This window comes from Bubalus kerabau, chromosome 6 (assembly GCF_029407905.1).
Source record: "Bubalus kerabau isolate K-KA32 ecotype Philippines breed swamp buffalo chromosome 6, PCC_UOA_SB_1v2, whole genome shotgun sequence".
In the NCBI taxonomy this organism is placed as follows: domain Eukaryota; kingdom Metazoa; phylum Chordata; class Mammalia; order Artiodactyla; family Bovidae; genus Bubalus; species Bubalus kerabau.
In genome coordinates this window covers 114,285,566-114,312,107 of record NC_073629.1, presented here as the reverse complement: position 1 = coordinate 114,312,107, position 26,542 = coordinate 114,285,566, and the positions used below count along the sequence as shown (strand labels likewise).

Here is a 26,542-nt window from a genome sequence, read left to right as displayed (position 1 = left end):
TCACATTCACCATTTGAATTGAGGATAAAAGGTTGGGATGGTTGTCATTCTCTACGTGGTCTTATGGACAGGGCCAAATACTTTGTTTTTTTTTCCAGTCACTATGGCGATAACACAAGCCTCGTCTTGGTGGATTCAGAAAAGGCAGTTCTTCTAGTTGCCATGGTGAAACAAAAACAAAATTCTCTCGCTAACAGAGAAAACTTGAAAATTCGATTCATCGACAATTTTTGCCAAGTAAATTTTATTCCACCTTTCAGAATCCAAAACCATGAATTGATCATCCCCACCACTAAGATTCCTTGTCAGGTCATTAAAGAAGTTTAGGTAAAAAGACACCTTTTATTTGTGTTCATTCCCTACAAACATCATGAGTGTTGTGAGGAGTCATTTTAACTACTGCCCAGACAAAACAGAAAAACATTTTTTTGGTTCATGCTTTTGTAGTTTTTCTAATGAGATAATCATTTAATAGCTTCCTTCTAAGATTTTCTTCTTTAGCCACTGAGTACATTCTATTCAAAGTGGAAAAACTAATCACGAATGTTAAAATAACTTTATGTACTTCTTTTGTGCAAAGAAAACACCACTTCCAGACAAAGCTGGGACTACAGGCATTCAATAACATAATACCTTGAATTCTATACCAATGCCCTCACCCTCTATAATACTGAAATAAGTATACTGGTTTCTTCCTAAACTAAGGATTAAATGCAATATTTTATCTTAGGAGTTCTAGGTTCTGTATCATGTTAATAATTCCCATTTGCTAAACATTTCTGAAAAAGCCTTATAAATAGTTTGATAAGACTTATATTGAAGGCGGGAGGAGAAGGGGATGACAGAGGATGAGATGGTTGGATGGCATCACTGACTCAATGTACATGAATTTGAGTAAACTCCGGGAATTGGTGATGGACAGGGAGGCCTGGCACTCCGGGAATTGGTGATGGACAGGGAGGCCTGGCATGCCACAGTCCACGGGGTCACAAAGAGTTGGACACAACTGAGCAACTGAACTGAACTGATATCAAGCTAACAATTCGTATTTGCTAAACATTTCTGGAAAAAAACTTATAAATAGTTTAATAAGAAGTACATATTCCTGGGAATCTAGCCATGGGAAATTTTCCCAACTGTGGAAAAAGATTCATACGCATAGATGCTCACCCCATTGGGCAACAAGAAACCACCTTTAATGACCAACATAGCAGAAATCACTAGAGACTGAATAGCAAGCAAGTGTTAATATAAAGTTTAAGACCCTGTATATAAGGAGTACATCTTGGATAAAATATTAAGTGAAAAAGCTTATGTAAAATGTATATGTGGTATGCTGACTTTATATAAAATTTTAAAAGAGACATAAAACATGCATAGAAAAAAAAAAAGGAAAAACACCCTGACTTGTTAGCAGTGATTATCTTCAGATAATGAGACTGTTTATATTTTCTACTTTCCTCATAGTCTACGTTTTGTACAATACCCAGGAATTTCCTATCATACCCATGAATTATTTATAATGGGAAAATAATAAGCAGGGGGACACTCAGTGAAAACAAAATCAGACGCGCCTCTGGGGAGGTCACCTTCAGGTGCCTTTTCACACTGCTAGGAAGGGGGTACTTCCGTCAAGTGGGGTTCCTGGGGCACGTCCAGGAAGACGATGCTTTATCACCTGCTTTAATGATTAAAATCATAGAGAGCAATGATAAGAGTTTCTCCTGAAAAAAACCAGAGTCCTCTAGCTGTAGCACATCTTAGAATCTGACCTGACTGCAGAAACGTTTAACACTGTGACAGCTAGTCACATATTACAAAAAAAAAAAAAAGGAAACAAAAGAGAATCAGTTGAAGACAAAGTAAGGATCCAGGAGAGAAAGCAGGACCAGGTTGCTATTCCTAGGAGAGACATTCCCTAGCATGCATGGGTCCAAGGAGGACAAGAGGAGGAAACGGGAGAACACAGGGCAGCTCAGACCATCCACAGGGGGCTCTGGCCCCGGAGACGTGGAGAGCAACAGGGCGGCCTGGGGGAAGCAGGAAATGTTCTTCCTTTACATCCATTTTCTTGAGTGAAATCGGGGACACATTTTCTCCTCAGACTGAGCACACTGGAGTGATTAAAGCCATCAAGGTGCACCCAGGGGCCTGAACAATTCTCGCTTAGTCAGAAACACAGCTGTTGTCAAGATGCAACTGTTCAGCAGGATCCCTCAAATCTTCTCCATGCAGACATCTGATGCGACCTGTGAAAACAAAGGGAGAGCACTGCCTTAAGAGCCATCTCCCTCTTCTGTTCTCAGGACACTGTTGGCTCCAAAACACACTGGCAACATACTGACAGAGGGCCTAAGTGCCTAAACCAGGCACTGAGACGTTGCCTTTCAGCACTGGAGCGAGTACATGACCATTTTTCCTCCCTTAAAGAGGTGAGTTCTGACCACTTTGCCAATGTAAACAAAATGACTATAGTTAAGACTCAACTCAAAGAAAAGACCCAGAAAGCTTCCAAGTGCCCTATTTGCTGAGTGATTTCTGCACAAGGATGAGTTGATAACAACATTAAGAACTGCAATAATGTACCGAAGAGATGAGCTAGAGTTTAAGTGCGGCCAACACAAGAACCGATGGATGATTATGGAAGGACCAAACGATTTCTGGTACCCAAAGGAAGTACTCCCCACCCCACCTTCACTCCATCCCGTCCTCAGGGAAGGTGTTAGGGTACGAGAAAACAAATAGCTTTCTCTCACCCTGGTTCTTACTTCCTTTCCATTTTAGCATGGGAGGAAGAAATATTTATACCCAAACATCTCATCCCAAGTTATTGGATCAAAGGCTGATTCAAGATGGAGAGCCCCGATGGGCAAATTGATAAAGACTTGTCCCCAGGTGTCCCCTTCTGCCCTGCCTTCACTGGTGCCCAGCCTAGACCCGCTTGAGTTGGCATTCACTTCCTTGACCCTACTCCTAGGAAAGATATCCTCACCTCTCTAGAGAAAGCAGTATCAGAGAGACACTACAATAATAATATTTCAGCCCCATGTACCAGTGGGGAGAGGTAAGAGAGAGGGGCAGGATATGGGGAGGGGAGTAAGAGGTACAAACTATTGGTAGAAAATAACCTACACGGATATATTATACAACACGGGGAATGTAGCCAACATTTTATAATTACTATAAATAGAGTTAACTTTTAAAGAATTAACCTTTAAAATTGCAAATCACTATACTCTACACTTATAACATATAATATTTTATAGCAACAATACTTCAATTTAAAAAATCAAAAAATATATATTTTAGCAGCATGTAGGTGGTTGCCTATAAAATTACATTTTCTGCGAACTTCTTAAGGACATGCCAGACAGACGACATCAAAAAAAGAAAATAGATCTTCTACCCAGAAGTAAAAAGTATACCAACAAGCTGGACGTGCCAAGCGCACTGTTTCTAAAGATATCTGTGGTTAAGACTATCTCAGGCCTCTGTGTTCTCACGCTCTTCTCATCTCCAGGTTCACAGATGCCCACACGGACATGAAGTAATGTCCTTCTCCCGATTCATCTTCATTCACCAATGAATTAACTCTCCCTACCTTAAAAAAAATTAAGTCTAAGCAAAGAGCAGGTTGCTAAGAAACCAGTCTATGCGCTCATTTTCCTCATAGTCAACACTTTTGGAAAAAAAAAAAGAGATGAGATTAGAGCTTTAAGAGGTGGATGAGTACATCTTTTCTGATTGTTACACCTCTATGGATTTTTTAATCATTTTGGATTGTTTCATCACTTCCTAATTGCTCTTTCTATGGCTCAGCTCATAAACAAAATAACAAATGCTTCAAAACTCGAATTATAATTTACTGTAAAGTATGATACTGTGTTCGTGAAACACCATGATGAAAGAGTTGAAATGCATTCTTCCTAAATGTACAAGGTTTGTTTTCTTGAGCAACTTGCGAGGCTATCCCTGCTTCCACACAAAATAAATATGCAAATAAAATATGCGCCAATCTTGCCCTTACAAAATCTTCCAGGATAGAGGGCTTAGAATATGATCTGTAATTGTCAGAACCCAAGGAAAAGTGTTGAGTGACCAGATAAACCAAATAGGTCCTAATACAGTTACCCTTATAACACAGCCACTCTGTGAATAGAAATTCTGCTGTGAGAGGATGTATGCAAAGGTAGAAATCAGAGTCTGAGCCTCAGCACTTAGAAGGTGCTCAGTAAACACGAAGGGGAAGAGGGAAGGTGGAAGGGAGCCTTAATTGTGTTTCCATTCCATGCAATTCACTTTCTCAAAAAAATTCTAATCAAATGGAATGCTCATAGCTGTTTCCTCCTAGCTCTACAACTCCCTAACAACATTGTTAACATTTGGTTTCAGCATTTGGACAGGTATTGAGAAAACTTAATTAAAGTAAATGCTCAGATCATGGTGCAAAGCCTTGGGCTCAATTTTGCCAGTTAACTGAATTACATTTTTATTGTGTAAATGAGCTATTGCTAAAAACCTTGAAAGTGAAAGAAAGCGTTAGTGGCTCAGTCGACTCTTTGTGATCCCATGGACTGTAACCTGCCAGGCTCCTCTATCCATGGAATTCTCCAAGGAAGAATCCTGGAGTGGGTAGCCATTCCCTTCTCCAGGGCATCTTCCTGACCCAGGGTCTCCCAACATTGCAGGGAGATTCTTTACCTGTCTGAATTATCAGGGAAGCCCCCCAAATCTAAAAGCTTTACTAAAACATTTTTGGTAGTAAGATGTGATCAACATGAATTTGTTGAGAGAAAATAAACCAACCAAAAGACCCAGACTTCTGTGTATCCCCTACAGCAATAATCATCAATGATGCACCATGAGAATGAGGTACATATTTGAAGCACAGATCTGTAAAGACACTCATGATCTAGAGTTAAGTTAAAGAAAAAAAAAAAAAAGGCCAACTCTTTGAATAGTCTGATCTTGATTCAATTAATGTCAAAATAGCTGTACAATTTGCAAGTTTTTTTTTAGAGTTTCAAAAGGATGCTATCAGTGCTCACCTTGGACCAGGGAACAGTCTTGGAGTGGGGGCATGAGGGGGAGTTATGGGAGGTGGGTTTCCACCTTTATCCTTTCTATATCCCTTGATTGTTTTTTTTACACCAGTGTTATTTTGCAAATCTGATCACATGTGAAAATAAAATAACTGAGAAAATATAATGATTTTGAATTAGTCTCAAAATATGTAAATTTTCAGATCAAAAAAAAAAGAAAGCTATTAAAATGACTTACCTTGCTAGAATTAAATTTTTCTCCATCAGAGTCCATGCGGTTTTATTTGATTTTATTAGCAATCTCTTTCAGAATACCTTTGAGGTCATTAAGCTTGGAAAGGGGAAAAACAGAACCAGTCTTAAGATCAATTTTCCAACTTAAAGGTTAAATCTTGACTCTAAGGCTTTTCCATGAAACAGATTAACTGTACATGAAATAAGAAGTATGGCCCATGCCTGGAGTACGGCAGAATACCAGACAGGTGATATTTCAGAGCTTGTTCACTACAGACTTTCTGAAATCAAATCACTAGTAAATAAGCATTAGCACCAATTAGGATTAGTTTTTGCTATTGTTGTTTAGTCACTAAGTCATGCCCGACTCCTTTGCGACCCCATGGCCTGTAGCCCACCAGGCTTCTCTGTGGGATTTTCCAGGCAAGAATACTGGAGTGGGTTGCCATTCCCTTCTCCAGGGGATCTTCCCAAACCAGGGATCCAACCTGTGTCTCCTACACTACAGGCAGATTCTTTACCGCCGAGTCATCAGGGAAGCACAGATCTTAATCACTAGTGATTCCCACATGGAAATGAGAGATTTTTAACAACACAGAAATAATATATAACCTATATATAGATATAAATTTACACATATAAATCATAATGTTATATGTAACTAATGCCAATAAATGATATCAATAAAGCTTTGCTTTGATAAAAGCATAACACTAATGAAAATAATATAATATTAATCAAGTTTTTGCAAATAAAGTGTCTCCCCTCACCAAAAACACAGTATAAATAGCAAAACAAATTTAGGTAAAAGGCATGATAAAATTATTTTCAATACATGCATATTTCACAAGTTTTTACACAAGATACATGAAGATGATAAAGATCACTTCAAATTACAAGCCATATTGTTACACTTGATAAAAGCTATAGACATAAAGCAATCTCTGTACAGTTGGTTTCCAACGTGCTATATCATTCACTCAAGGAAAACTCTCAGTTTAACTATGGCTTCTTTCCAGTATTAACCTCATAATTTAACTGTGAGGTTAGAAAAGGACAAAAAGAAACCATGAGGGCTGCCTAAACTAAAGAAGGCATAGTAAGATTCCTACTTACAGATTTAAGGTCAAGGAATGACTTTGTTTTCTGGTGTAAGAATGAGATGGAGTTTTTGTTTTTGTTTTTTTTTACTGGAGGGCTTTGGAGAAATCTCTATATTTGTTGCAGTAAAACCACTTCAATACACTGTTTAGTATGGTTTACACTGTAGAAAATTCTGAAAGAGATGGGAATACCAGACCACCTGACCTGCCTCTTGAGAAACCTGTATGCAGGTCAGGAAGCAACAGTTAGAACTAGACATGGAACAACAGACTGGTTCCAAATAGGAAAAGGAGTATGTCAAGGCTATATATTGTCACCTTGCTTATTTAACTTCTATGCAGAGTACATCATGAGAAATGCTGGGCTGGAAGAAGCACAAGCTGGAATCAAGATTGCCGGGAGAAATATCAATAACCTCAGATATGCAGATGACACCACCCTTATGGCAGAAAGTGAAGAGGAACTAAAAAGCCTCTTGATGAAAGTGAAAGAGGAAAGTGAAAAAGTTGGCTTAAAGCTCAACATTCAGAAAATGAAGATCATGGCATCCAGTCCCATCACTTCATGGGAAATAGATGAGAAAACAGTGGAAACAGTGTCAGACTTTATTTTGGGGGGCTCCAAAATCACTGCAGATGGTGATTGCAGTCATGAAATTAAAAGACGCTTACTCCTTGGAAGGAAAGTTATGACCAACCTAGATAGCATATTCAAAAGCAGAGACATTACTTTGCCAACAAAGGTCCATCTAGTCAAGGCTATGTTTTTTTCAGTGGTCATGTATGGATGTGAGAGTTGGACTGTGAAGAAGGCTGAGCGCCGAAGAATTGATGCTTTTGAACTGTGGTGTTGGAGAAGACTCCTGAGAGTCCCTTGGACTGCAAGAAGACCCAACCAGTCCATTCTAAAGGAGATCAGCCCTGGGTGTTCTTTGGAAGGAATGATGCTAAAGCTGAAACTCCAATACTTTGGCCACCTCATGCGTAGAGTTGACTCATTGGAAAAAACTCTGATGCTGGGAGGGATTGGGGGCAGGAGGAGAAGGGGATGACAGAGGATGAGATGGCTGGATGGCATCACCGACTCAATGAATGTGAGTTTGAGTGAACTCCGGGAGTTGGTGATGGACAGAGAGGCCTGGCGTGCTGCGATTCATGGGGTCGCAAAGAGTCAGACATGACTGAGTGACTGAACTGAACTGAACTGAAGACATCAAGAGCTTGCTCAAGAAACAAGTGGCCAGCCCTAAAATTCTCTTCGGATATGAAGGAGAAACTTTTTGTTGTTCAGAGGAGAAGGCACAGAGGATGGGGGAGGAGATAAAAAGGAGAGAGGGTGGCGGCAGGACTAGAGAGGGGAGAAAGTGAAAGTGAAAGTGAAGTCGTGTCTGACTCTTTGCGACCCCATGGACTGTAGCTTATCAGGCTCGGATGTCCATGAGATTTTCCAGGCAAGAGTGCTGCTGAGTGGATTGCCATTTCCTTCTCCGGGGGATCTTCCCAACCCAGGAATCGAACCCAGGTCTCCCGCATTGCAGGCAGACGCTTTACCATCTGAGCCACCAGGGAAGCCCCAAGAGAGGGGAGAGAGGCAGTGAAATCTGTGGGTGGGGCCGAGGGCTCTGTGTTGTGTGGTTTATGATTTCCCAGGGATCTGCCTGCTGCTGCTGCTGCTGCTGCTAAGTCGCTTCAGTCGTGTCCAACTCCGTGCGACCCCATAGACAGCAGCCCACCAGGCTCCTCCATCCCTGGGATTCTCCAGGCAAGAACACTGAAGGGATCTGCCTAAATTCTACCAAAACCTGCAAAATGCAGCATGTGGGGGGCTTCTTATAAGAGCCACAAAGAGGCTGAGCTCCACAGCCAGAGAGACGCCAAGGGGCCTTGACCCAAGGCCCTCCCCTGAAGGCCCCACAGAACCCAGGCTCACACGTATGTGTGGACAGCCCCCACTGTGACTGCAACCATCTGGGACCCCCTCAGCAGCCCCCACAGCCCCCACTGCTCAGGCCTACCACCCCCACCACCAGATCGCCCCAACCCTCCCAGAAGCTCACCGACTAGGAGGCCTCCCTGAACCCTGGGAATCAGTTCAGCTGGACCAGTGCCCAGATGTCCGGCTGACCTCTGACCCCAGTCCCACTCTGCTCCATCCCCATGTTGCCATCCTGCCCAGGTTCTGCATGCCCCCCAGCAAGGCACACAGAAGGTTGAGTTCAACCCCAAGTCCACTTTCCATCGACTCTCTCCAAAGCCACCTCAAATGGACTCACAAGTAAAGCAACAGAATAACCAAAAATAGCCCGTTTTCTCTACATACAGACACACACATCTAGACACATGCCTCATACCTCTATTCCCAAGCCAAACTGTTTAAGTCCCTCTTATGTGGCCACTCTGACTGCTCAGAGGGCTCTTTGAAGGGAGTGTCCCCAGAGGTTTGTGGGGGAATAAAACACATCCCTAAAAGAGGTCAACAAGTTCCCTCACAGGACGAATAACTTCCCCCTTCTTCCCACTCGGGGTTCCCCCTCGTTCACACTGTCCCTCTCTAGTCTAGAACACTCCATGCCTCTCTGGACTTAGGATCTTCACAGCTGCTGACCTTGTTCCCTGATACTGTAGACTCAGGCAATCTGGAAAACACGCCTGATACTGCAAAATGTTATTCCTACTTAATCCTACATAATTCTGCCTGAAAATGCTCCCACACTCAAAACATTCAACAAAGGGTCCATTCATGAAATTTGGGGGCCATGTTTGCTTTGATGGCACTTAGCCCAATGGTGTCTTCCCTGTTCAATGGCTCAGTCATCTCCAACTCTTTGAGATCCCACAGACCACAGCATACCAGGCCTCCCTGTCCCTCACCATCTCTTGGAGTTTGCTCAAACTCATGCATTGAGTTAGTGATGCCATCCAACCATCTCATCCTCTGTTGTCCCCTTCTCCTCCCACCTTCAATCTTTCCCAGCATCAGGGACTTTTCCAATGAGTCAGCTCTTCACATCAGGTGGCCAAAGGATTGGAATTTCTGCTTCAGCATCAGTCCTTCCAATGAATATTCAGGATTGATTTCCTTTAGGATGGACTGATTGGATCTCCTTGCAGTCCAAGGGACTCTCAAGAGTCTTCTCCAACACTACAGTTCAAAAACATCAATTCTTTGGCCCTCAGCCTTCTTTATGGTCCATTTCTCACATCCATACATGGCTACCAGAAAAGCCATAGCTTTAACTAGATGGACCTTTGTTGGCAAAGCAATGCTGTGCTTTTTAATATGCTGTCTGGGTTTGTAACAGCTTTTCTTCTGAGGAGCAAGCAATCTTTTCATTTCATGGCTGCTTCACCATCTGGAGTAATTTTGGAGCCCAAGAAAATAAAAGATGTCACTGTTTCCATTGTTTCCCCATCTATTTGCCATAAAGTGATGGGACTGGATGCCATGACCTTAGTTTTCTGAATGTTGAGTTTTAAGCCAGCTTTTTCACTCTCCTCTTTCACCTTCGTCAAGAGGCTCTTCTTCACTTTCCTCTTCTTCCTTCACTTAGTTCCTCTTCACTTTCTATCATAAGGGTGGTGTTATCTGCATATATGAGGTTATTGATATTTCTCCCAGCAATCTTGATTCTAGCTTGTGCTTCATCCAGTCTGGCATTTCTCATAATGTACTCTGCATAGAAGTTAAATGAGCAGGGTGACGATATATAGCCTTAGCATACTAGGGGTCTTCCTAGTCACTCAATTAAAAACCAGCAATAGTACAACATCAGAAGGAGAGCAGTTGAAACAGGATATACTCTTGTGTGATGGTGTGGTTCCAAAGATAGCTGTCACGTCTCTCCATGTCTATGCGTCACTCCCATCTCAAGGGGTAGAGGATGGACGCGTGGCATTAACTCTTCCCCCAGCTAGATCTCAGTTGGCCTGGGGCTTCTTTACTCAATGTCATGCCAGGTCCAGGTCCCACCTTGGGGAGCGCTTCCTCAGTCTTGGAAGCCAGCCCCTATGGAACAAAGGGAACTGACCCAAGATGGCCAAGCTACATAGATCAGAGGTCATGTGGGGAGAAAAGCAATGAGGAGGAGCACCAAGGGGCCAGGTCCCGGCCTTACTGCCAGTTGAATCCAGCCCCGTAAACCCAGCTGAGACGACAAGAAGCAGAAGAACTGCCCAGCTGTTCCCTTTCCAAACTCCTGATCCAGAAAAGCAAGAGGGAAATAAGATGGTTGTTTGAAGTCCCTAAACTGTAGGGAAGTAAAGCTTATTGTGACAAAAACATTCTACACAGAATGTACCATCATCCTGAGTGGTTGACACCAATGTATGGAGCAGGCGGCTCCAGCGGAGGGAAGGAGATGAAGGAAGAGACAAGCCATGGGGGCAGGGGGCACAGGTAGGAAGCTTCCAGGCATCAGTTCAGCATCCTGCACGGGACCAGAGCGCAGGAAGGGAGACCCACAGACACATGGCCTCAGATGTTTTACATGCTGCTGATAACTAACACAGAAATACATATGCAAGGAATTGTGGACTGGATAAATCATCAGTTAGAGCTCGGAAAAGAGCACTTTTGGTTCATTTATTCAATGTTCCTTGAGACCCTCCTACAGGAGGGGATTTGGGTACTGGAGACCCTGCCACCCCTGATGGGGTATTATCAGCAGTGAAACGGCACATCCTGGGGGCAGCAAGGCAGGAAGCAGCAAATGTGACATGTGACTGCAACACCCAGGGCCCATCCTCAAAACGCCACGATAAGAGAGACACCACCTCCTCCTCAGAGTCTAACAGGGAGCCAGTATTTATGAATCGAATGCCACTTCTCCTGAACCAAATCATAATTTCCAGCTGCCCAGCTCAGGATGGAGGTGGGCATTCCCTCTCTAGGCTTGACATTTATGTGTGTATTCATGCATTCATAATTCAAATTCAGTAGGTGACAAATTAGAATGGCAACAAAGACTGGCATAGAGGCTCCCAGGCTCCCAAGCTGCTTTTCTGAGCCTGCCTGGTGCTCCTTGTCATTGCAAGCATCTTTCTCTTGAGAGAAAAAGAGAAATGGGGTCCTGGGTTAGACAGAAGCAGGAGAAATTTCAGACGTTGTAGAAATGGGATTCAGGACTATTCCCACGTGGGCTAGGAACATCTGAGAAGCAATTTTGTCCCAGCAGTCAGACTTTACACAGTGAACGAAGACAACTGAACACAGAAGAGGGTCATATCCATTTTTCAAAACAATTAACTTCATTTATTTTTGGACACTGGCCTCTAGCTGAAAGCTCAAAGATAATAGAGTTTAAAAAATATTTCCCAAACTATAAACAGGACCCTACCTTTGTATCCAGCTGTCTAAAACGATGCCTTATTCTTCAAAGATGTTTAAAAAGAGAGAGAACAGAGAGAGAGGGAGGGAAAAAAAAGGGTTATTAGGCTCCATTTTAAAGAACAAAATACAGATCATTTTCATCTTCAACTAAATTAACATCAGCTGCTTTTATCATTTTTACTTTCTTCCAAATACCCAATCAAAGCAGAATTGCATTCTTGTCCCAGTTGGAAGGACAGCAAATTGATGCAACCTTTGTTGATGTGGGTGGGGGGTGGAAGATGACACGTAATGTCCATTCCTTCCTTCCAAAACTAAGATCTCTGAGTCCAGGGACGGAGGAGGATAGAGGCCTCTGCCTCATTGCTCAAAGAGAAAAGTATGCCTCACGTCCCATGCTCCCGATAGCTGTGTTAAGCCTAACAAAGGGAGTAGTTGCTCTTATGTTTACCCTTCCTTAGACGAATTCCGAGGTGTGTCTGGAGCTGTCCGTTAGAATTACACTTTGACTATTAACCCTGTTAACCCCACTTTAAGTTCAAAGGGCATGCTCCTGGAGACCCTGCAGCCCACATTCTTCGTGGACCATCTATGGAGGGAGTTATGTGTCTAGTTCTATGGGATGTTTACAGCAACTCCATGTGCCTCATAGAGGATGCTCAGGACTTCTCAGGGACAAAAGTCTGTGACAGATCAACCCAAGGGCTTTGCCATCTTCTAATCTCTCTGTTTCTTCCTCGCAGAGATACATGTGTGGACCCTGTGAAGTAATGACTGCTGCCCATGATCTGTGGATCTTCCCAGTATTCACCTCTGCAGCTATGGCACAGGGACCCATGCTCTGGGCACCCGGTCCATGGCGTTGCCTTGCAAGTTCCAAATATCAACACCTCTTTCTCCCCTGCAATCAGGAGGGCCATCAGATAGCAGGTGGGGAGGTTTTGCCCTTCCTGGAAGGCTGACACACCCTTCTGTTTGTCACCTTTGGCTGTCTGAGCCTTATGCTGCTGCTCTCTGGTGCAGATTTTCTTTACACAGAGTTTGTTCAAGTAAGCTGCCTGTGATCTGCTAGGTTCCCTACACAAGGGGAGCCTCGCAAAGCAGGAATAAACAGCTGACATACTCCTCTGACGGGTCGCTGGCTTTTGTGTTGATCTTGACAAGGTAATTTTCTTTCATGACACCCTCCCATGCCAGAGTCATGTTGTCTTCATTTCTGAAACCTTGAATAATGAGACAAAGAAAAACATTCAAATTGTTTCACTTACCCACTTCCCTTCTAAATCAACACCTGCTAGGCATTTTGCCATACTCTGGAACCAAAGGAATTGGATTCGTCCTGCACAGGCTGATCTGACTAATGTTACTCACTAGTGACTGCAGCAGAGCAATGGAAGAGTAATGAATTTCTTGGTAACAATGAGGAATTGGAGCTTGCATGAAATAGGAATGTAATTTTCATTCTAAACCGAGATCCAGCCATAGCCCATCTGTGTGTCTTGTGACTTAACAAAATCATTTCACTAGTCGATTTGGTTCTCACATTTCCTACATCCCATTTTGATGACATCAGAATGCTACACTGATTATTCAGTTGGATAATTACTGATGGATTGTCTATTCTCAACCTAATGCTGGGGTAGAAACTTTGGAGGAGAGGAGAATCATCCCTGGACTTCATTCCTATCCTCTTGAAATATGCAATCTGGGTGTAGACCTCAAGGAAAATCTTATGTTTAGTCTTTTCCTCTCACCTAACCCAGGTGTGCTGCAAAATTGGCCTGGGGAATGTTCCAGCAAGATTTTTACTTCATTTTTTTTTTTTTTTAACAGTAAGGCTTCCCTGGTGGCTCAGACAGTAAAGAGTCTGCCTGCAATGCAGCAGACCCAGGTTCGATCCCTGGGTTGGGAAGTTCCCCTGGAGAAGGAAATGGCAACCCACTCCAGTATTCTTGCCTGGAGAATTCCATGGACTAAGGAGTCCGGGGCTACAGTCCATGGGGTCAGAAAGAGTCAGACACAACTGAGCAACTAACACTTTTTACAGTGACTTAGCTTTTCAGATGGCATGCAAACAAAAGAACAGATCAACGTGTCACCTGTGTTTCCAGGACTAGTGCAATGGACAGCAATCCTCTATATGAATTTGTGGGGAAAGAAAAGTGCATACGTTCATGCACTTTATCTTATTCTGAGATAAGATAAATCCCATGGATTGAGGAGCCTGGTAGGCTGCAGTCCATGGGGTTGCTAAGAGTTGGACACGACTGAGCTATTTCACTTTCACTTTTCACTTTCATGCATTGGAGAAGGAAATGGCAACCCACTCCAGTGTTCTTTCGTGGAGAATCCCAGGGATGGGGGAGCCTGGTGGGCTGCCGTCTACGGGGTCACAGAGTCAGACACGACTGAAGCGACTTAGCAGCAGCAGCAGCAGCAGTGTTTAGTTTTAAATTTGTTCTTCAAGATGTTAGAGTTTAGGAATTGTTATAAGATTTTCCTAGGTATAAACAGAATTAATTGGGAGTCAAAGGCAGAACCAATACGCAAGGGGCAGAATTGAAGCAGATCGCAGATAGCAAATCCAGATTTATTTTTCAATGGTGGTCATTCACTTAAAAAAATAATTCCTAACTGAATTCCTCTTAACTGGATTTTTCCAAGCAAAGTCATTCTCAATTTGTTTTCCTCAAACTAAAGGTATGTGGAAGCCCAATAGGAGAACTTAATAATCAACTGGAAAAGGATAGATGCTCCTGAACTAGGTGGCTAGACAGCAAAAATGGCCAATGACTAAATGTCCAACCTCTCTAAGAGTCAAGGAAATGTTGACTGAGACAATAACATAGCATTTTCATAACAAAACTGGAAACTGAGCAGGGTCTACAATAATGACTGTACCGTGTGTTGGCAAAGAGGTGAGTAAACAGGTTTCCCATATACTGGGAAAAATTTGTGAACTGTTACAGCCTTAGGGAATGAGGGATGGGATGGGAAAAAACATATCAAAAGACTTCAACATGTACATACACTGTGTCTAGAAATTTCTCCTCTGGAAAGAATTCAAAGGGAAAAAAAGTCACTGATGCACTCAAAAATGAATATATAAAACTGCTTATCATAGTGTGACATAGTAACCAAAGAGGAGAAACCATACATGCTTAACAAGGGATTGGTTTAATGAAGTACAGTATATTCACAGGCTGGAATATTCCACAGCTAAAAATTGTCATAAAGGTATATATTTATGGTGATGGGAGATGTTCTATGGGAGGTTATTAGTTAAATGAGCAAATTATATTTTGAATATGTATGTACACAGCAATCAAATTATCATACAACCACCTAAGGAAAACAGAATCAATACCAATATGCTATCAATATTTATCTCTAGATGTGCTGTGCTGCTGTGCTTAGTCACTCAGTTGTGTCCAACTGTGTGTGACCCCATGGACTGCAGCCCGCCAGGTCCCTCTATCCATGGGGATTCTCCAGGCAAAAATACTGGAGTGGGTTGTCATGTCCTCCTCCAGGGGATCTTCCCAACCCAGAGATTGAACCCAGGTCTCCTGCATTGCAGGTAGATTCTTCACCGTCTGAAGCCCAACTGCTCTTACCCTCAGTTGAGCTTTTCTGTATTTTTCAAATGCTCTATAAATAAATACTTTTTCATTCATGAAAAGCGATGGGTTTTATAAAACTGTAATCACTGGGTAGCATACATTTTACTATCACTTGAAATTATCGCCCCAAAAGTACTAAAGAGGGAAGCTTGGAGTCTACCTTTTCTGAAAAGTTATTTGAAAAATCTTGCATTTTTCTCTAAAGAAGAGCTATGTGAAGCTTAAACCCCATGATTCTCCTATCACTGGAGGCAAATGCAAAGCAAATGTAGGAAATGAGTTACCGTAAGGGGAGTCGACGGCCACAGAATGCTGTGGTTCAGGAATTAGCCATCCCAAAAGAAAGACAAGAGGGCAGGTGGTGACCAGATGCCCCAAAATCTCCAGGGAGTAAAGAGGCTCTTGGCTCCCTGTCTTCTGTCATCATTGCACTGTGGCTGGAGGACCCTGTCCTCCACCCCATCCCCCATTATGTCTTTATTCCTTCCTGAAACTAAGAACTGTGTGGAGAAGGCGTCGTTGGCTCACTGTTTCTCCAATTGTGGTGAGCCCTTCAAGGAGACAGTTGCAGATGAACACAGCTCATTTCTGCCTTCTTTGCTTTCCCTAGTTGAAGTTCCTGTCCACCTGCTGGCCAGGTTGGGGGATTTGTTTTCACTTTGTTTATTTATCTATTTTAATTGGAGAAGACTCTGGAGAGTCCCTTGGACTGCAGGGAGATCAAACCAGTCCATCCTAAAGGAAATCAACACTCAATATTCATTGGAAGGACTGATGCTAAAGCTGAAACCCCAATACTTTGGCCACCTGATGAGAAGAGCCAACTCATTGGAAAAGACCCTGATGCTGGGAAAAACAGAAGGCAGGAGGAGAAGGGGATGACAGAGGATGAGATGGTTGGATGGCATCACCGACTTGATGGACATGAGTTTGAGCCAGCTCTGGGAGATGGTAAAAGACAGGGAAGCCTGGTGTGCTGCAGTCCATGGGGCCACAAACAGTCAAACACGACTGAGCAACTGACCAACAAATGTTGCTTTGTTGCTTTACAATGTTGTACTGGCTTCTGTTGTACAACAAAGTGAATCGGCCATACGCATACATGTATCCCCTCCCTCTTGGGCCTCCCTCCCACCCCTCTAGGTCGTCACAGAGTGCTGAACTAGCTTCCTGTGCTTTGTAGCAGGTTCTCCACTAGTTTTCTATTTTACACAGGGTAGTGTGTGTGTGCTCACCAAGAAACCAACACAGCATTGTAAAGCAATTATACTCCAATAAAAAATAAATGAATGAATGAATGAACATCCCCAAACCTGGCCAGCAAGTGGACAGGAGCATCAACTAGAGAAAGCAACACGTCAGAATGAGCGGTATTATTCTGTACCTGTCTCCTTGAAGGGCTCGCCACAATTGGAGGAACAGTGAGCCAACAACGCTTTCTCCAGACAGCTCTTAGTCTCAGGAAGAATACAGAAATGGAACGGGAATGGGACGCCACCAGACAGCTCATCTCCAATTCACCCCACCCTCACCTTCCTCGGCCCCCGGTGTCCACATGCCTGTTTTCTACATTTACATTCTTATTATGCTTAATCACAAATAAGTTTGGGGAGGATATCTGCATCTTATCCTGCCTTCTCAGCCCATCCTGAATCCAAAGCACTGATTTGTCCTCACCCATACATCACGTCTCCTGATTCTATTGATTCTGGGCTGGAGAGCAGACCTTCCTCCCATGGAGCCCTTCTACCTCCCCACCCCCAGCTGGAATCCCACTGGTGATGAGGAATTCCCTACCTCACAAGGCACCACATTATTTCCAGACAGCACTAACTGTTAGACATGGCTTTTATAGCTCAGTTGGTAAAGAATCTGCCTGCAATGCAGGAGACCCTGGTTTGATTCCTGGGTGGGGAAGATCCCCTGAGAAGGGATAGATTACACACTCCAGTATTCTTGGGCTTCCCCTGTGGCTCAACTGGCAAACAATCAATGCGGGAGACCTGGGTTCGATCTCTGGGTTGGGAAGATCCCCTGGAGAAGGGAAAGGCTACCCAGTATTCTGGTCTGGAGAATTCCATGGGCTGTATAGTCCAGGGGGTCACAAAGAGTCGGACACGACTGGGTGACTTTTACTTTCATTTTCACTTGCCTTTATACTTCATCAAACCTTCCTCCCCACAACCTTTCTCCATCATTTGTTTTTTCTCTGTAACCATTCAGGAAGAAGTATGAAACTTGTTGCCAAAGACTTTAGTTGGCAACACATTTCCTAAATTTACTTTGCATTTGCCTCCAAGTCTGCAGGCTTGGTTTGGTCCCCTGAGCCCTCCCACAGGTTCTACAGACATTCATCCATGACATGGCTTCAAAACAGACTCAAAGGTAGTTCTGAGATGCTTCATGACATGCCCCTGATCTTTGGGTGTAGTCTTTGAGTACAAATTCCAGGTCTCAGCTTTCAATTCCCATCCCTGATATAAAGACTTCTCATTCTTTTGGTTAGAAATGACTCACTCTGTCTTCCACAGCAAAACAATGAGAAGAAAGATGGTAACTTATCCAAATTGTCAAAACACTTTTCCTCATTAGGAAAGGCAATTACATACATGTGATAGCTAATGACATCCCCAAAGTGACATTGAACATCTTGAAATAATGCTGTTAAAAGAGTCGACAATGAGGATTCTTTAAACTGTGACATGAGATGGGGGTCCTTGTACATTTACATTCTGAAAGCCAGACTTTAGGGGATCATGGCTGCAGGGGTAACACAGAAGCAAATTATGAACAATACTGAAAGTCATACTCCTGAGTATCTTTCCCCCATTTTTCTTTGCACGAATCAAACAAAAAAAATGATGGTTCTTGGCAAATTAAATTTTTCTTAATTACAGCCAATTATCATATCTAGGTTAGTAAAATTCATGTTTTTACTTTCTGAATCATCAAAATATTTGGGATATACTAGAAAGACAGGAATGATTGGCCCAAAATGAAACATGAATCCCATGATGGTAGTCGTGCATTCTTAGTCACTCAGTCGTGTCTAACTCTTTGCAACCCCATGGACTGCAGCCTGCCAGGCTCTTCTGTGCACAGGGATTCTCCAGACAAGAATACTGGAGTGGGTTGCCATGCCCTCCTCCAGGGGATCTTCCCAACCCAGGGATCAAACCTAGGTCTCCCACATTGCAGGCAGATTCTTTACTGTCCGAGCCACTGGGGAAGTCCAGTCAGTGAGCAGATAAAAAGTAGCTGTTTCAAGCAACCAGGTCTCGTGGAGTTGTTAGATAAGATACAAGAGATCTTCTTAGAGACTCAGTGAGACCCTTCTTGGCTTTTCCTCAAAAAAAAAAAAAAGAGAGAGAGAATGGAAATCTCACAGGTTCTAGGGCTGAGTCCAATCTGGGTCATCAACTCTGCATCCCTAAGCAGCACACAGAGCCACTGATGACCTCTGTGAGTCCCTGAACTGATGGAGTCCCTGGGATACAGGACTTCTAATTTTACTGTAGGGCTGGTCTGTGGCAACTGAGATAAGTCAGTCACCCCAGGCCCTCAGCACTGGCACGTCTGCCATCATGGGCTCCTTCCTGGATGAAGAAAATATTTAAAAGATTATATGACTGGGTTGGTATAAAGACAAGTATATACCAATAGGGGTCTCCCGGGCAGCTCAGTGGTAAAGAATCCACCTGCCAATGCAGGAGGCATGGGAGACACAGGTTGGATCCCTGGGTCAGGAAGATCCCCTGGAGAAGGAAAAGGCAACTCACTCCAGCATTCTTGCCTGGAAAATTCCATGAAGACAGAGGAACCTGGCAGGCTACAGTCCATGGGGTCACAGAGAGTTGGACATAACTGAACATGCACCCACATATATGAAAGTAAAAGTGAAATTGTGTCCAACTCCTGGCGACCCCATGGACTGTAGCCTACCAGGCTCCTCCGACCATGGGATCTTCCAGGCAAAAGTACTAGAGTGGGTTGCCATTTCCTTCTCCAGGGGAATCTTCCTGATCCAAGGACTGAACCTGGGTCTCCCGCACCTTTGGCAGAACTTTACCGTCTGAGTCACCAGGGAAGTGGTGGCTTCCCACACATGTACCAATAGATTTTCTGTCACCTAAAAATTATTGCTTTTCCTTCTGACTTTTAAAAGAAATGGAAAGATCCATGTGGACCCCAAAGGGTCTGGGCCCCGTCAATGTGCAGATGTCTGCCCTGCAGCTGCGCCCCACTCCCACCCCGAGATGGAGCCCCCACTTAAGCCTGAGGCTAGAGGACAAGCTACAGGAGCTGGTGGTGCTCTTTCCCACTCTTTCTTCGCGTCCAAACATCCGGAGGAATGAAACTAGGCCTCTCTCTCCTTTGGGCTGAATCTGATAGAAACACATTGTGGGTGAGGAACACTTGCCCAGCTTAGTGGCTCGAGGAAGGGGCATTAGGAAACCCTAGGGTCTCGGGGGAGAGAGCTGAATGTGGGTTCTCTGCAGCCAAAAAGATGGTGGAACCCGGTGTGACCGAGGGTCAAGGGTCAGAGTCCAGCTCCCACAGCCGGGGCGAGCAGAGGGGCTGGTGGGGAACTGCCTGCCTCGAGTCTAATAGGGCTGAGGAGGTGGGCAAGCATGCAAGAGAGACAGAGCAAACCCTACGGCCGTGTGGACTCTTGCCTTCCAGAAGGCAGTGTGGGAGAGTGTGCAGAAGACACCCCTGGAGACCAGAGGCTTGGGTCGGGGAGCAGCCCCCAGAGAAAGCATTGCCAGACCCCAGGAGCAGTGGTTGGTGTGAAGGGGTCGGGCAGGGTTCAGCTGAAGGACCCACCATGCGCCACATGATCGTGGGTCAGCTGGAAACACGCACAGGCCAGAGGGCACAGAGCCAGCCCAGGGCAGCACCATTGTTTCCACAGAGGGTTTCTGCTCTTTCCTCTCCCTTCTCCCATGCTCCAACCCACAGAAGGTCAGTTAGAGCAGCTGATGAGTGAGTGGGCAGGAGGCAGGGAGAGAGGAAAGCCAGTGGCCCACCCTTCCTGACGAGTCCACCAGCTGAGAAGGGTGCTAAGGGGAGGCCTCCCCTCTGGAAGATGGAGAACGGGCTGGTTAATCTATTGGACAGCAGGTCTCAATTCCTAAACTGAGATTCTTTAACCAAGTAAGGTCATCGGAAGATTTTCTCTAAGAGCAACCAGAAAAGTCATGAATGAAGAGGAAAAGTTAAAATTTGACATAACCTCCTTCTTGTTCTGCCTCTGTAACTCAGTTTGCCCCTTGCAAAGACTAGATCACATAGGTCACGTAATCTCAGAAAGTGGGGACTTGCAATACTAGGAACTTGAGTTTATCTCACTCACTCTTGTTCCTGCTCTTTGCAATCGCCCAGCCCCTGCAGGCCTGCTTAATCATGCCTGTCCAGGCCAGGCATCCCCTTCCCCATCTTGACTGCTATTCCTGCATGCATGAAACCCCTTAGTTTAAACCAGCCTATTAACAGCTAGTGTTGCCCACCACAGTCTGTGTCTATAACTCTGTAATCCCTTTGTTCGGGGCTCAGAGCTTGGAGTGTTAACTCCTCTGGGCCCATCAGCGTAATAAACCTGAATTCTCCAACTCTCCGAGTGTGGTGCTTGATTTCTCAAGTACTGGCTTCTGCAACAATGAGCCTTGCCAGAATCAGACCTAAGGTTTCCCAGAGAATAAATGTCACGGAAGCAACAGAGAGCAAGAACCAAGTCACATTTTGACACTATCCCACCCATTGTGTTTGTTCAACATCCTACTTACACCATTATGATGTCCGTCCAAAAGCGAGCCCCCTGGAACAAGGCTGTCCCAGCAGATCTAGATGTCTTTCTTAATCTACTCTTCCTCCTGAGTTAAGTCACTAGGGGACTCGATGCCTGACCTTCACAGACGAACACTTGGGTTTTTTTTTTTTTCGGTTGTGTGGCACGTGGGATCTCACTCAGTTCTCCGACTAAGGATCAAACTCAGGCCCCCCGCCCCTGCCTTGGGAGCTCAGTCTCAACCACTGGGCCATCAGAGAAGTCTCAGGACACACCACTGTGAGTGCTGAAATAACTGTGACTAACCCCACTGTTGAGATGTGGACCAGACACCCTCCCAGAAACGAACCCTTGCCTCTGGGCCCCAGCACAAGGGTTGAGCCACTCACAGCAGGCGGAGGGCTCCATGTTCTTCTCTTTGCAGCAGCACCGGAAGCACTTCTTGACCACCTTGTAGAAGTAGGCGAAGACCACAAAGGGGAAGGGGATGTTGAGGCGGCTGCAGTATTCCTGCACCAGGAAGTACCTCTGGAACTTCCAGACCTGGTCGTTGTTTTCCTGGACGGTGCCCACGGTGTAGCTGGCGGGAGGGGAGAGAAAGTCGAGACTCAGCCTCCCACAGGCCTGGCTGTTCCAGTGCCGAATACGGCAACATTGGTATCAAGCTCTCACTGACACAGGAGAGAAAAATCCATGCTGGTATCAGAGCCTGAACAACCCAGGCACTCTTTCGTTCATGCTGGGTCAAAATTAGATCTGGCTTTTGTCTTGTTGTTGTTGCTAATCACAAAAGATTGTCCAATGAACTTTAAAATGACTCCTATTTCAAGACCTCTCAAGGGTCCTCTTTGTCCGTTAGTCCGGTATCATGTTTCATATTGAGAGGCCCAAGGGGATGACTCTCATAGGAATAACTTGCCTATGTCATTGTGGGAGTTTAATTATAAACGATCTGGGAGAGCCGTTTGTTAATATTTATCAAGGGCCTTAAAAATATTTATCCCTTTGACCCATTGATTTTATTTCTGGAAATCTAACCTAAGAATAAGGAGACACTGAGAAAAGAGAATATAGAAACGGTTATACATTCATGGGTGTCTGGTGCCCCCACCATCCACCCAGCAGCATGGAACAACCAATGTTCAACACTAAGAAAATTTACCACAAATTATGGCTAATCCATATGATTACATTATGCAGTCATTAAAAATTACGGTTAAAACTAACTTTTATACTTTGGGGAAATGCTTATATGTGAGTGAAAATAATAAGGCTTGGATTTTTACTTACAATCCCATCCCACTGTGTAAATCACAGTTCATAGGGAGAAAGAGATCCCAATAAGGAAAATTAGGATGTCTATTTATTGGGAAAATGTCTGATTATACTACTGACTTATCGGTTGCAAATTAAACCAAGATTGCAAGGTAGCCAACACTTGTATCTACCAGACCCTGTTGTCAGCAGTCTATTTATATTAGTTGATTTAATCTGCAAACAACTCTGTAGCATATAAGTGCTATGACTAACAGATCAGGAAACAGAGGCAGAAGCAGGGTAAGTAAATTGTCTGAGTTGCCCAACTGGGAAGTGAGGAAGCCAAAATTTGGACCTTGCGACCCACTCCAGAGCCTGTTTGCCCTGTCACTGCCTGATGCCATCGCTTGACATGGTGCATGAGTGTTCTGAGTTATGCTTGTTTCAAAAGGACCTGCTTGGTGGTGGTGGTTGTTTAGTCACCAAGTCGTGTCCGACTCTTTGTGACCCCATGGACTGCAGCACAGCAGACTTCCCTGTCCCTCACCATCTCCCAGAGTTTGCCCAAGTTCATGTCCATTGAATCGCTGATCTGCTTGGACTACTTAGTAAAAGATTACTGTGAAGCATTCTGCCATTCACTGAAGTTCAATCATCCAAGACAGTTTTACTGCTAACACCAAACCACCCCATTAAGAGCCAAAGAAGTAGCAGTGAATGCTTAGAAATCACCTCCAAGCAAACCCTGATTGCAGATAGATGAAATTCTCCAAACTCTGGGTAAAAACTTCAGAGGCCAACCTTCTCAGGCAGACCAAATGGGATACATTTGTTGTGAGACCTCACTCTTGCTCTCTGCCACACTACCACCTAAGACTTAAATATCTTCAGGCAAGTGATGGTCATACACACAAGCAAAGCCCTAACCTACACGGAGCATGGTTGTGGCTTTGCCTCTAAGTTCAGCTCCTCTTATCTTGGCATTGACTGATGAATCAGACTCCTCCAGGTCCTGGGGTCTGTGCGGGGCAGGCTTTTGCAGGGAATGCCTCTTCAATAGGGGGTGGTTTTTAAAGTGGAGGGAATTCACATTTACTGAGTATCTACTATCCATAACCTCCCAGACTAGGCATGTAAAACGGTTTCTTGATTGATTATGTGTCATCTCTACGTGGTAGATTCTCTAGGTGAAAAGCAGACAGGACTGTGATGCGTGAGCGTGCAGCAAACTGAACCCGGCAGGGAAGCTGCTGCTTCTTCCAAATGTAGGTCAGGTTGCTCGGAGACGAACACCCAGCATCATTATCTGTCCTGGCCAGTCCCTGCTGATTCTGCGTCTGCAAAGGACACCGCCAGCTTCTGTCGCTGCAATGAGAGAGGATGGCAGGCACGCCCAGGTTAACGAAGTCCAGGCAGGCAGCCTGCCAGGAATCACGTTTTACTCTATTCTTTATGCCAGAACCAGTATCACCATTCAAATGGTAATGCCCTGGGAGCAGCATCTTAAATTCCTACCTATGCACCCAAAAATGGTGTCTGCCAATTGCTATTGTAATGCCCAAATTAAAAAAAAAAAAAATTGCATCCGTTGTCATGCATCAAATGTTGTCTTCTTAAGTTTTATCCAAAAGGAATTATTCATTCCTATCGAAGGGAGGAACACTCAGGATGCCTAGAGCTGGAGAACGTGAACCCTCCCTCTCTTCCTGGTAAGCTTTGAGTGGAACTATGGCCGAGAAGGGTCCTTCCTAGTGGGAAGAGATTGGCATCTTAGCTTCACCAGTCACTCAGAGGCAACGGAAAACATCTTAAGCCTCTCAGATCATCTAGAAAAGGAATTGGCAATGTGACCCAGGGGCCAAAACTGCTCTGTAAGGGGCCATGAGCAGAGAGGAGGGGATGGTACAGGGTCATGAGGCATGGCTTCTTTCCGCATTTCTGGTCGAAGCCAGACCCTGGCCGGCACATACAGAAAAGGCTGCCAAGCCCTGGTCTAAAATGCACTTAGACCAGTGCCCACAACAGAGGCGGGTGTTGGTAGCACTCTTCACCTTGAAGAACTCTGCCTCCTGTCTCTGCCCCACGTGCTCCTCAGGACAACCCAGTAGGCTCCATGGAGCCCCAGCTGGAACCACTGCTTCCTCTGCACTTCAGGCTCCAGGTGGATCCAGTGAGCGGCGTTCTTCTCCTGGGCAAGCAGTAAAAGCCCTGATCCGCATCCCAGAGGTTGTGGACAAGCTGGCTGATTACTGAACATGAATACCCAAAGGCCGCTTTGCAGAAGTCACACATTTCCAGAGCTGACCATGCTGAAGTCCACCTTTACTCAGGCCCACCTTCTCCCAGAGAGCAGTAGAAAAGGACACATGTGACCCGGAGCCAAATCCCACCCTAGACCTTCCAGATTGCTCTTCTTCTCTCGAGTCAGCCCCAGCCTCCGCCAAAAAGACATAAGGACTCCCCAGGGGAGGCTAATAACTGGGCACTGCTTCAAAGCACTTTGCTCGAATGATTTTGATGTTCTTTAGACATGGTTTTCCATTTCCGTAGAGGAGGGGGCTGAGTTCTCCTGTCGATGCATCTCAACCCCCTCAGCAAACCCAACTGTCCAGAGCAGCTCAGGGCCCCTCCCTCAGGTTCAGGCTCTCATCCACCCAACTCTGATGGTCCTCACTCTCCCTGCCAAGCACTGGCCATCTAGTGTCTTCCTTGGGAGAAATTCTGCAAGGTCTCCACCTTTAAAAAAAAAACATTTAGCTGAATCATGCTAAATGTGGGATCTTAGTTCCCCAGCCAGGGATGGAACCCACACCCCCTGTATTGGAAGCACAGAATCTTAACTGGACCACCAAGGAAATCTGAGCATGGTCCCCTTTGACTAAACATCTCTTGTGATATCTTGTGCCCTCAGCTACCCAGCCAGCAGGATCTCTGTCCCCTAGGAGCAGCTGAGTACGAGAGGATGAAGAGACAGGAGAGACGAACTCTCAGACATCCCTTGACAGTGAAAATGTTACTGAGAGATAAATGTCTAGGATTCAGATAGCCTTGTAATACACATGGCTGAAATTCAGCATTACGTTAAAAGAGTAATGTGCCTGACCAAAGAACAAAAGGATGACTAAATATTAAGGTCACTTATGTAATTCATCATTTTTGTAATACATCATAGATCAAAAGAAAATATACCATTTCAATTATTGCTAGAAAGTTTTCTGGCAACATGCAACATCCATTTCTGATTAGGAGGGGGAAGAAAGAAGTAGAAGAAAGAAGGAGCTTAATAAATATGTAATAGGAGGAAACTTCCATGACATGATAAAAAGAAAAGAGAGAGAAAAAAAAGAATTCAGTAAGGAGACATGGAATTATTTTTTTCTCTCTCTCTTCTCTTTTCATCACATCATGGAAGTTTCCTCCTGTTTCTTATTTATTAAACTCATTGGAAAAGACCCTGATGCTGGGAAAGATTGAGAGCAGGAGGAGAAGAGGGCGACAGAGGATGAGATGGTTGGATGGCATCACCAACTCAGTGGACATGAGTTTGGCAAACTCCAGGAGATACTGCAGGACAGGGAAGCCTGGCATGCTGCAGTCCATGGGGTCGCAAAGAGCCAGACATGACTTAGCAGCTGAACAACAATAACAAAAGAGACTTATTCCAAAATAAGTTATATTTCATAACCTCCCTACACATCAAAAAACAGTTATCGAAAAAACATAATAGAAAAACTATATCACTCACAACCACAAATGGCTAGGAAAAAATGTACAGAACATTGACCATATCCATGTGGAAAAAAGTCCATAAACCTGAGGAACTATATGTATTTAATTAAGTGGAGAAAAACCCATTTTTTTTTCTGGCACTTCTTTTAGATTTCAGCTTCCCCTAAATGAATCTACAAAGTTAACATCAGCACAATAAAATTCATTAACAAAATTTTTGGAATAGGAAAGAAAAATGGATTTCAGAAGATAAGCCTTAGGCCCTCCATCTGATTAAACATACAAGAAAAGCCAGGAAAAGTCTGAGTAAGACTAATGAAGGGCCTTCATACAACAGATGTTAAAATGATTTTTAAAAATCAGTAATTAAAGCCATTTGGTAGTAAAAACAAAAAAAGAAAGACCAATCCACAGAGCAGAAGGGAAAGTCTGCAAAA

At 44.3% G+C, this 26,542-nt stretch overlaps 1 protein-coding gene across 1 annotated transcript in view; it reads right to left on the bottom strand.

The window, feature by feature from the left end:
* Positions 1-396: 396 nt before the first annotated feature.
* TRPM8 (transient receptor potential cation channel subfamily M member 8) overlaps positions 397-26,542 on the bottom strand; it is a 90,751-nt gene continuing 64,605 nt past the window's right edge. Inside the window, exons 21-25 of the mRNA XM_055587031.1 lie at positions 21,509-21,699; positions 12,832-12,931; positions 11,716-11,749; positions 5,281-5,373; positions 397-2,249 (exon numbers count right to left, since the gene is read on the bottom strand). Coding sequence (XP_055443006.1) covers positions 5,323-5,373; positions 11,716-11,749; positions 12,832-12,931; positions 21,509-21,699 — 376 coding nt within the window. The 3' untranslated portion in view covers positions 397-2,249; positions 5,281-5,322. The remainder of the gene's footprint in view (positions 2,250-5,280; positions 5,374-11,715; positions 11,750-12,831; positions 12,932-21,508; positions 21,700-26,542) is intronic.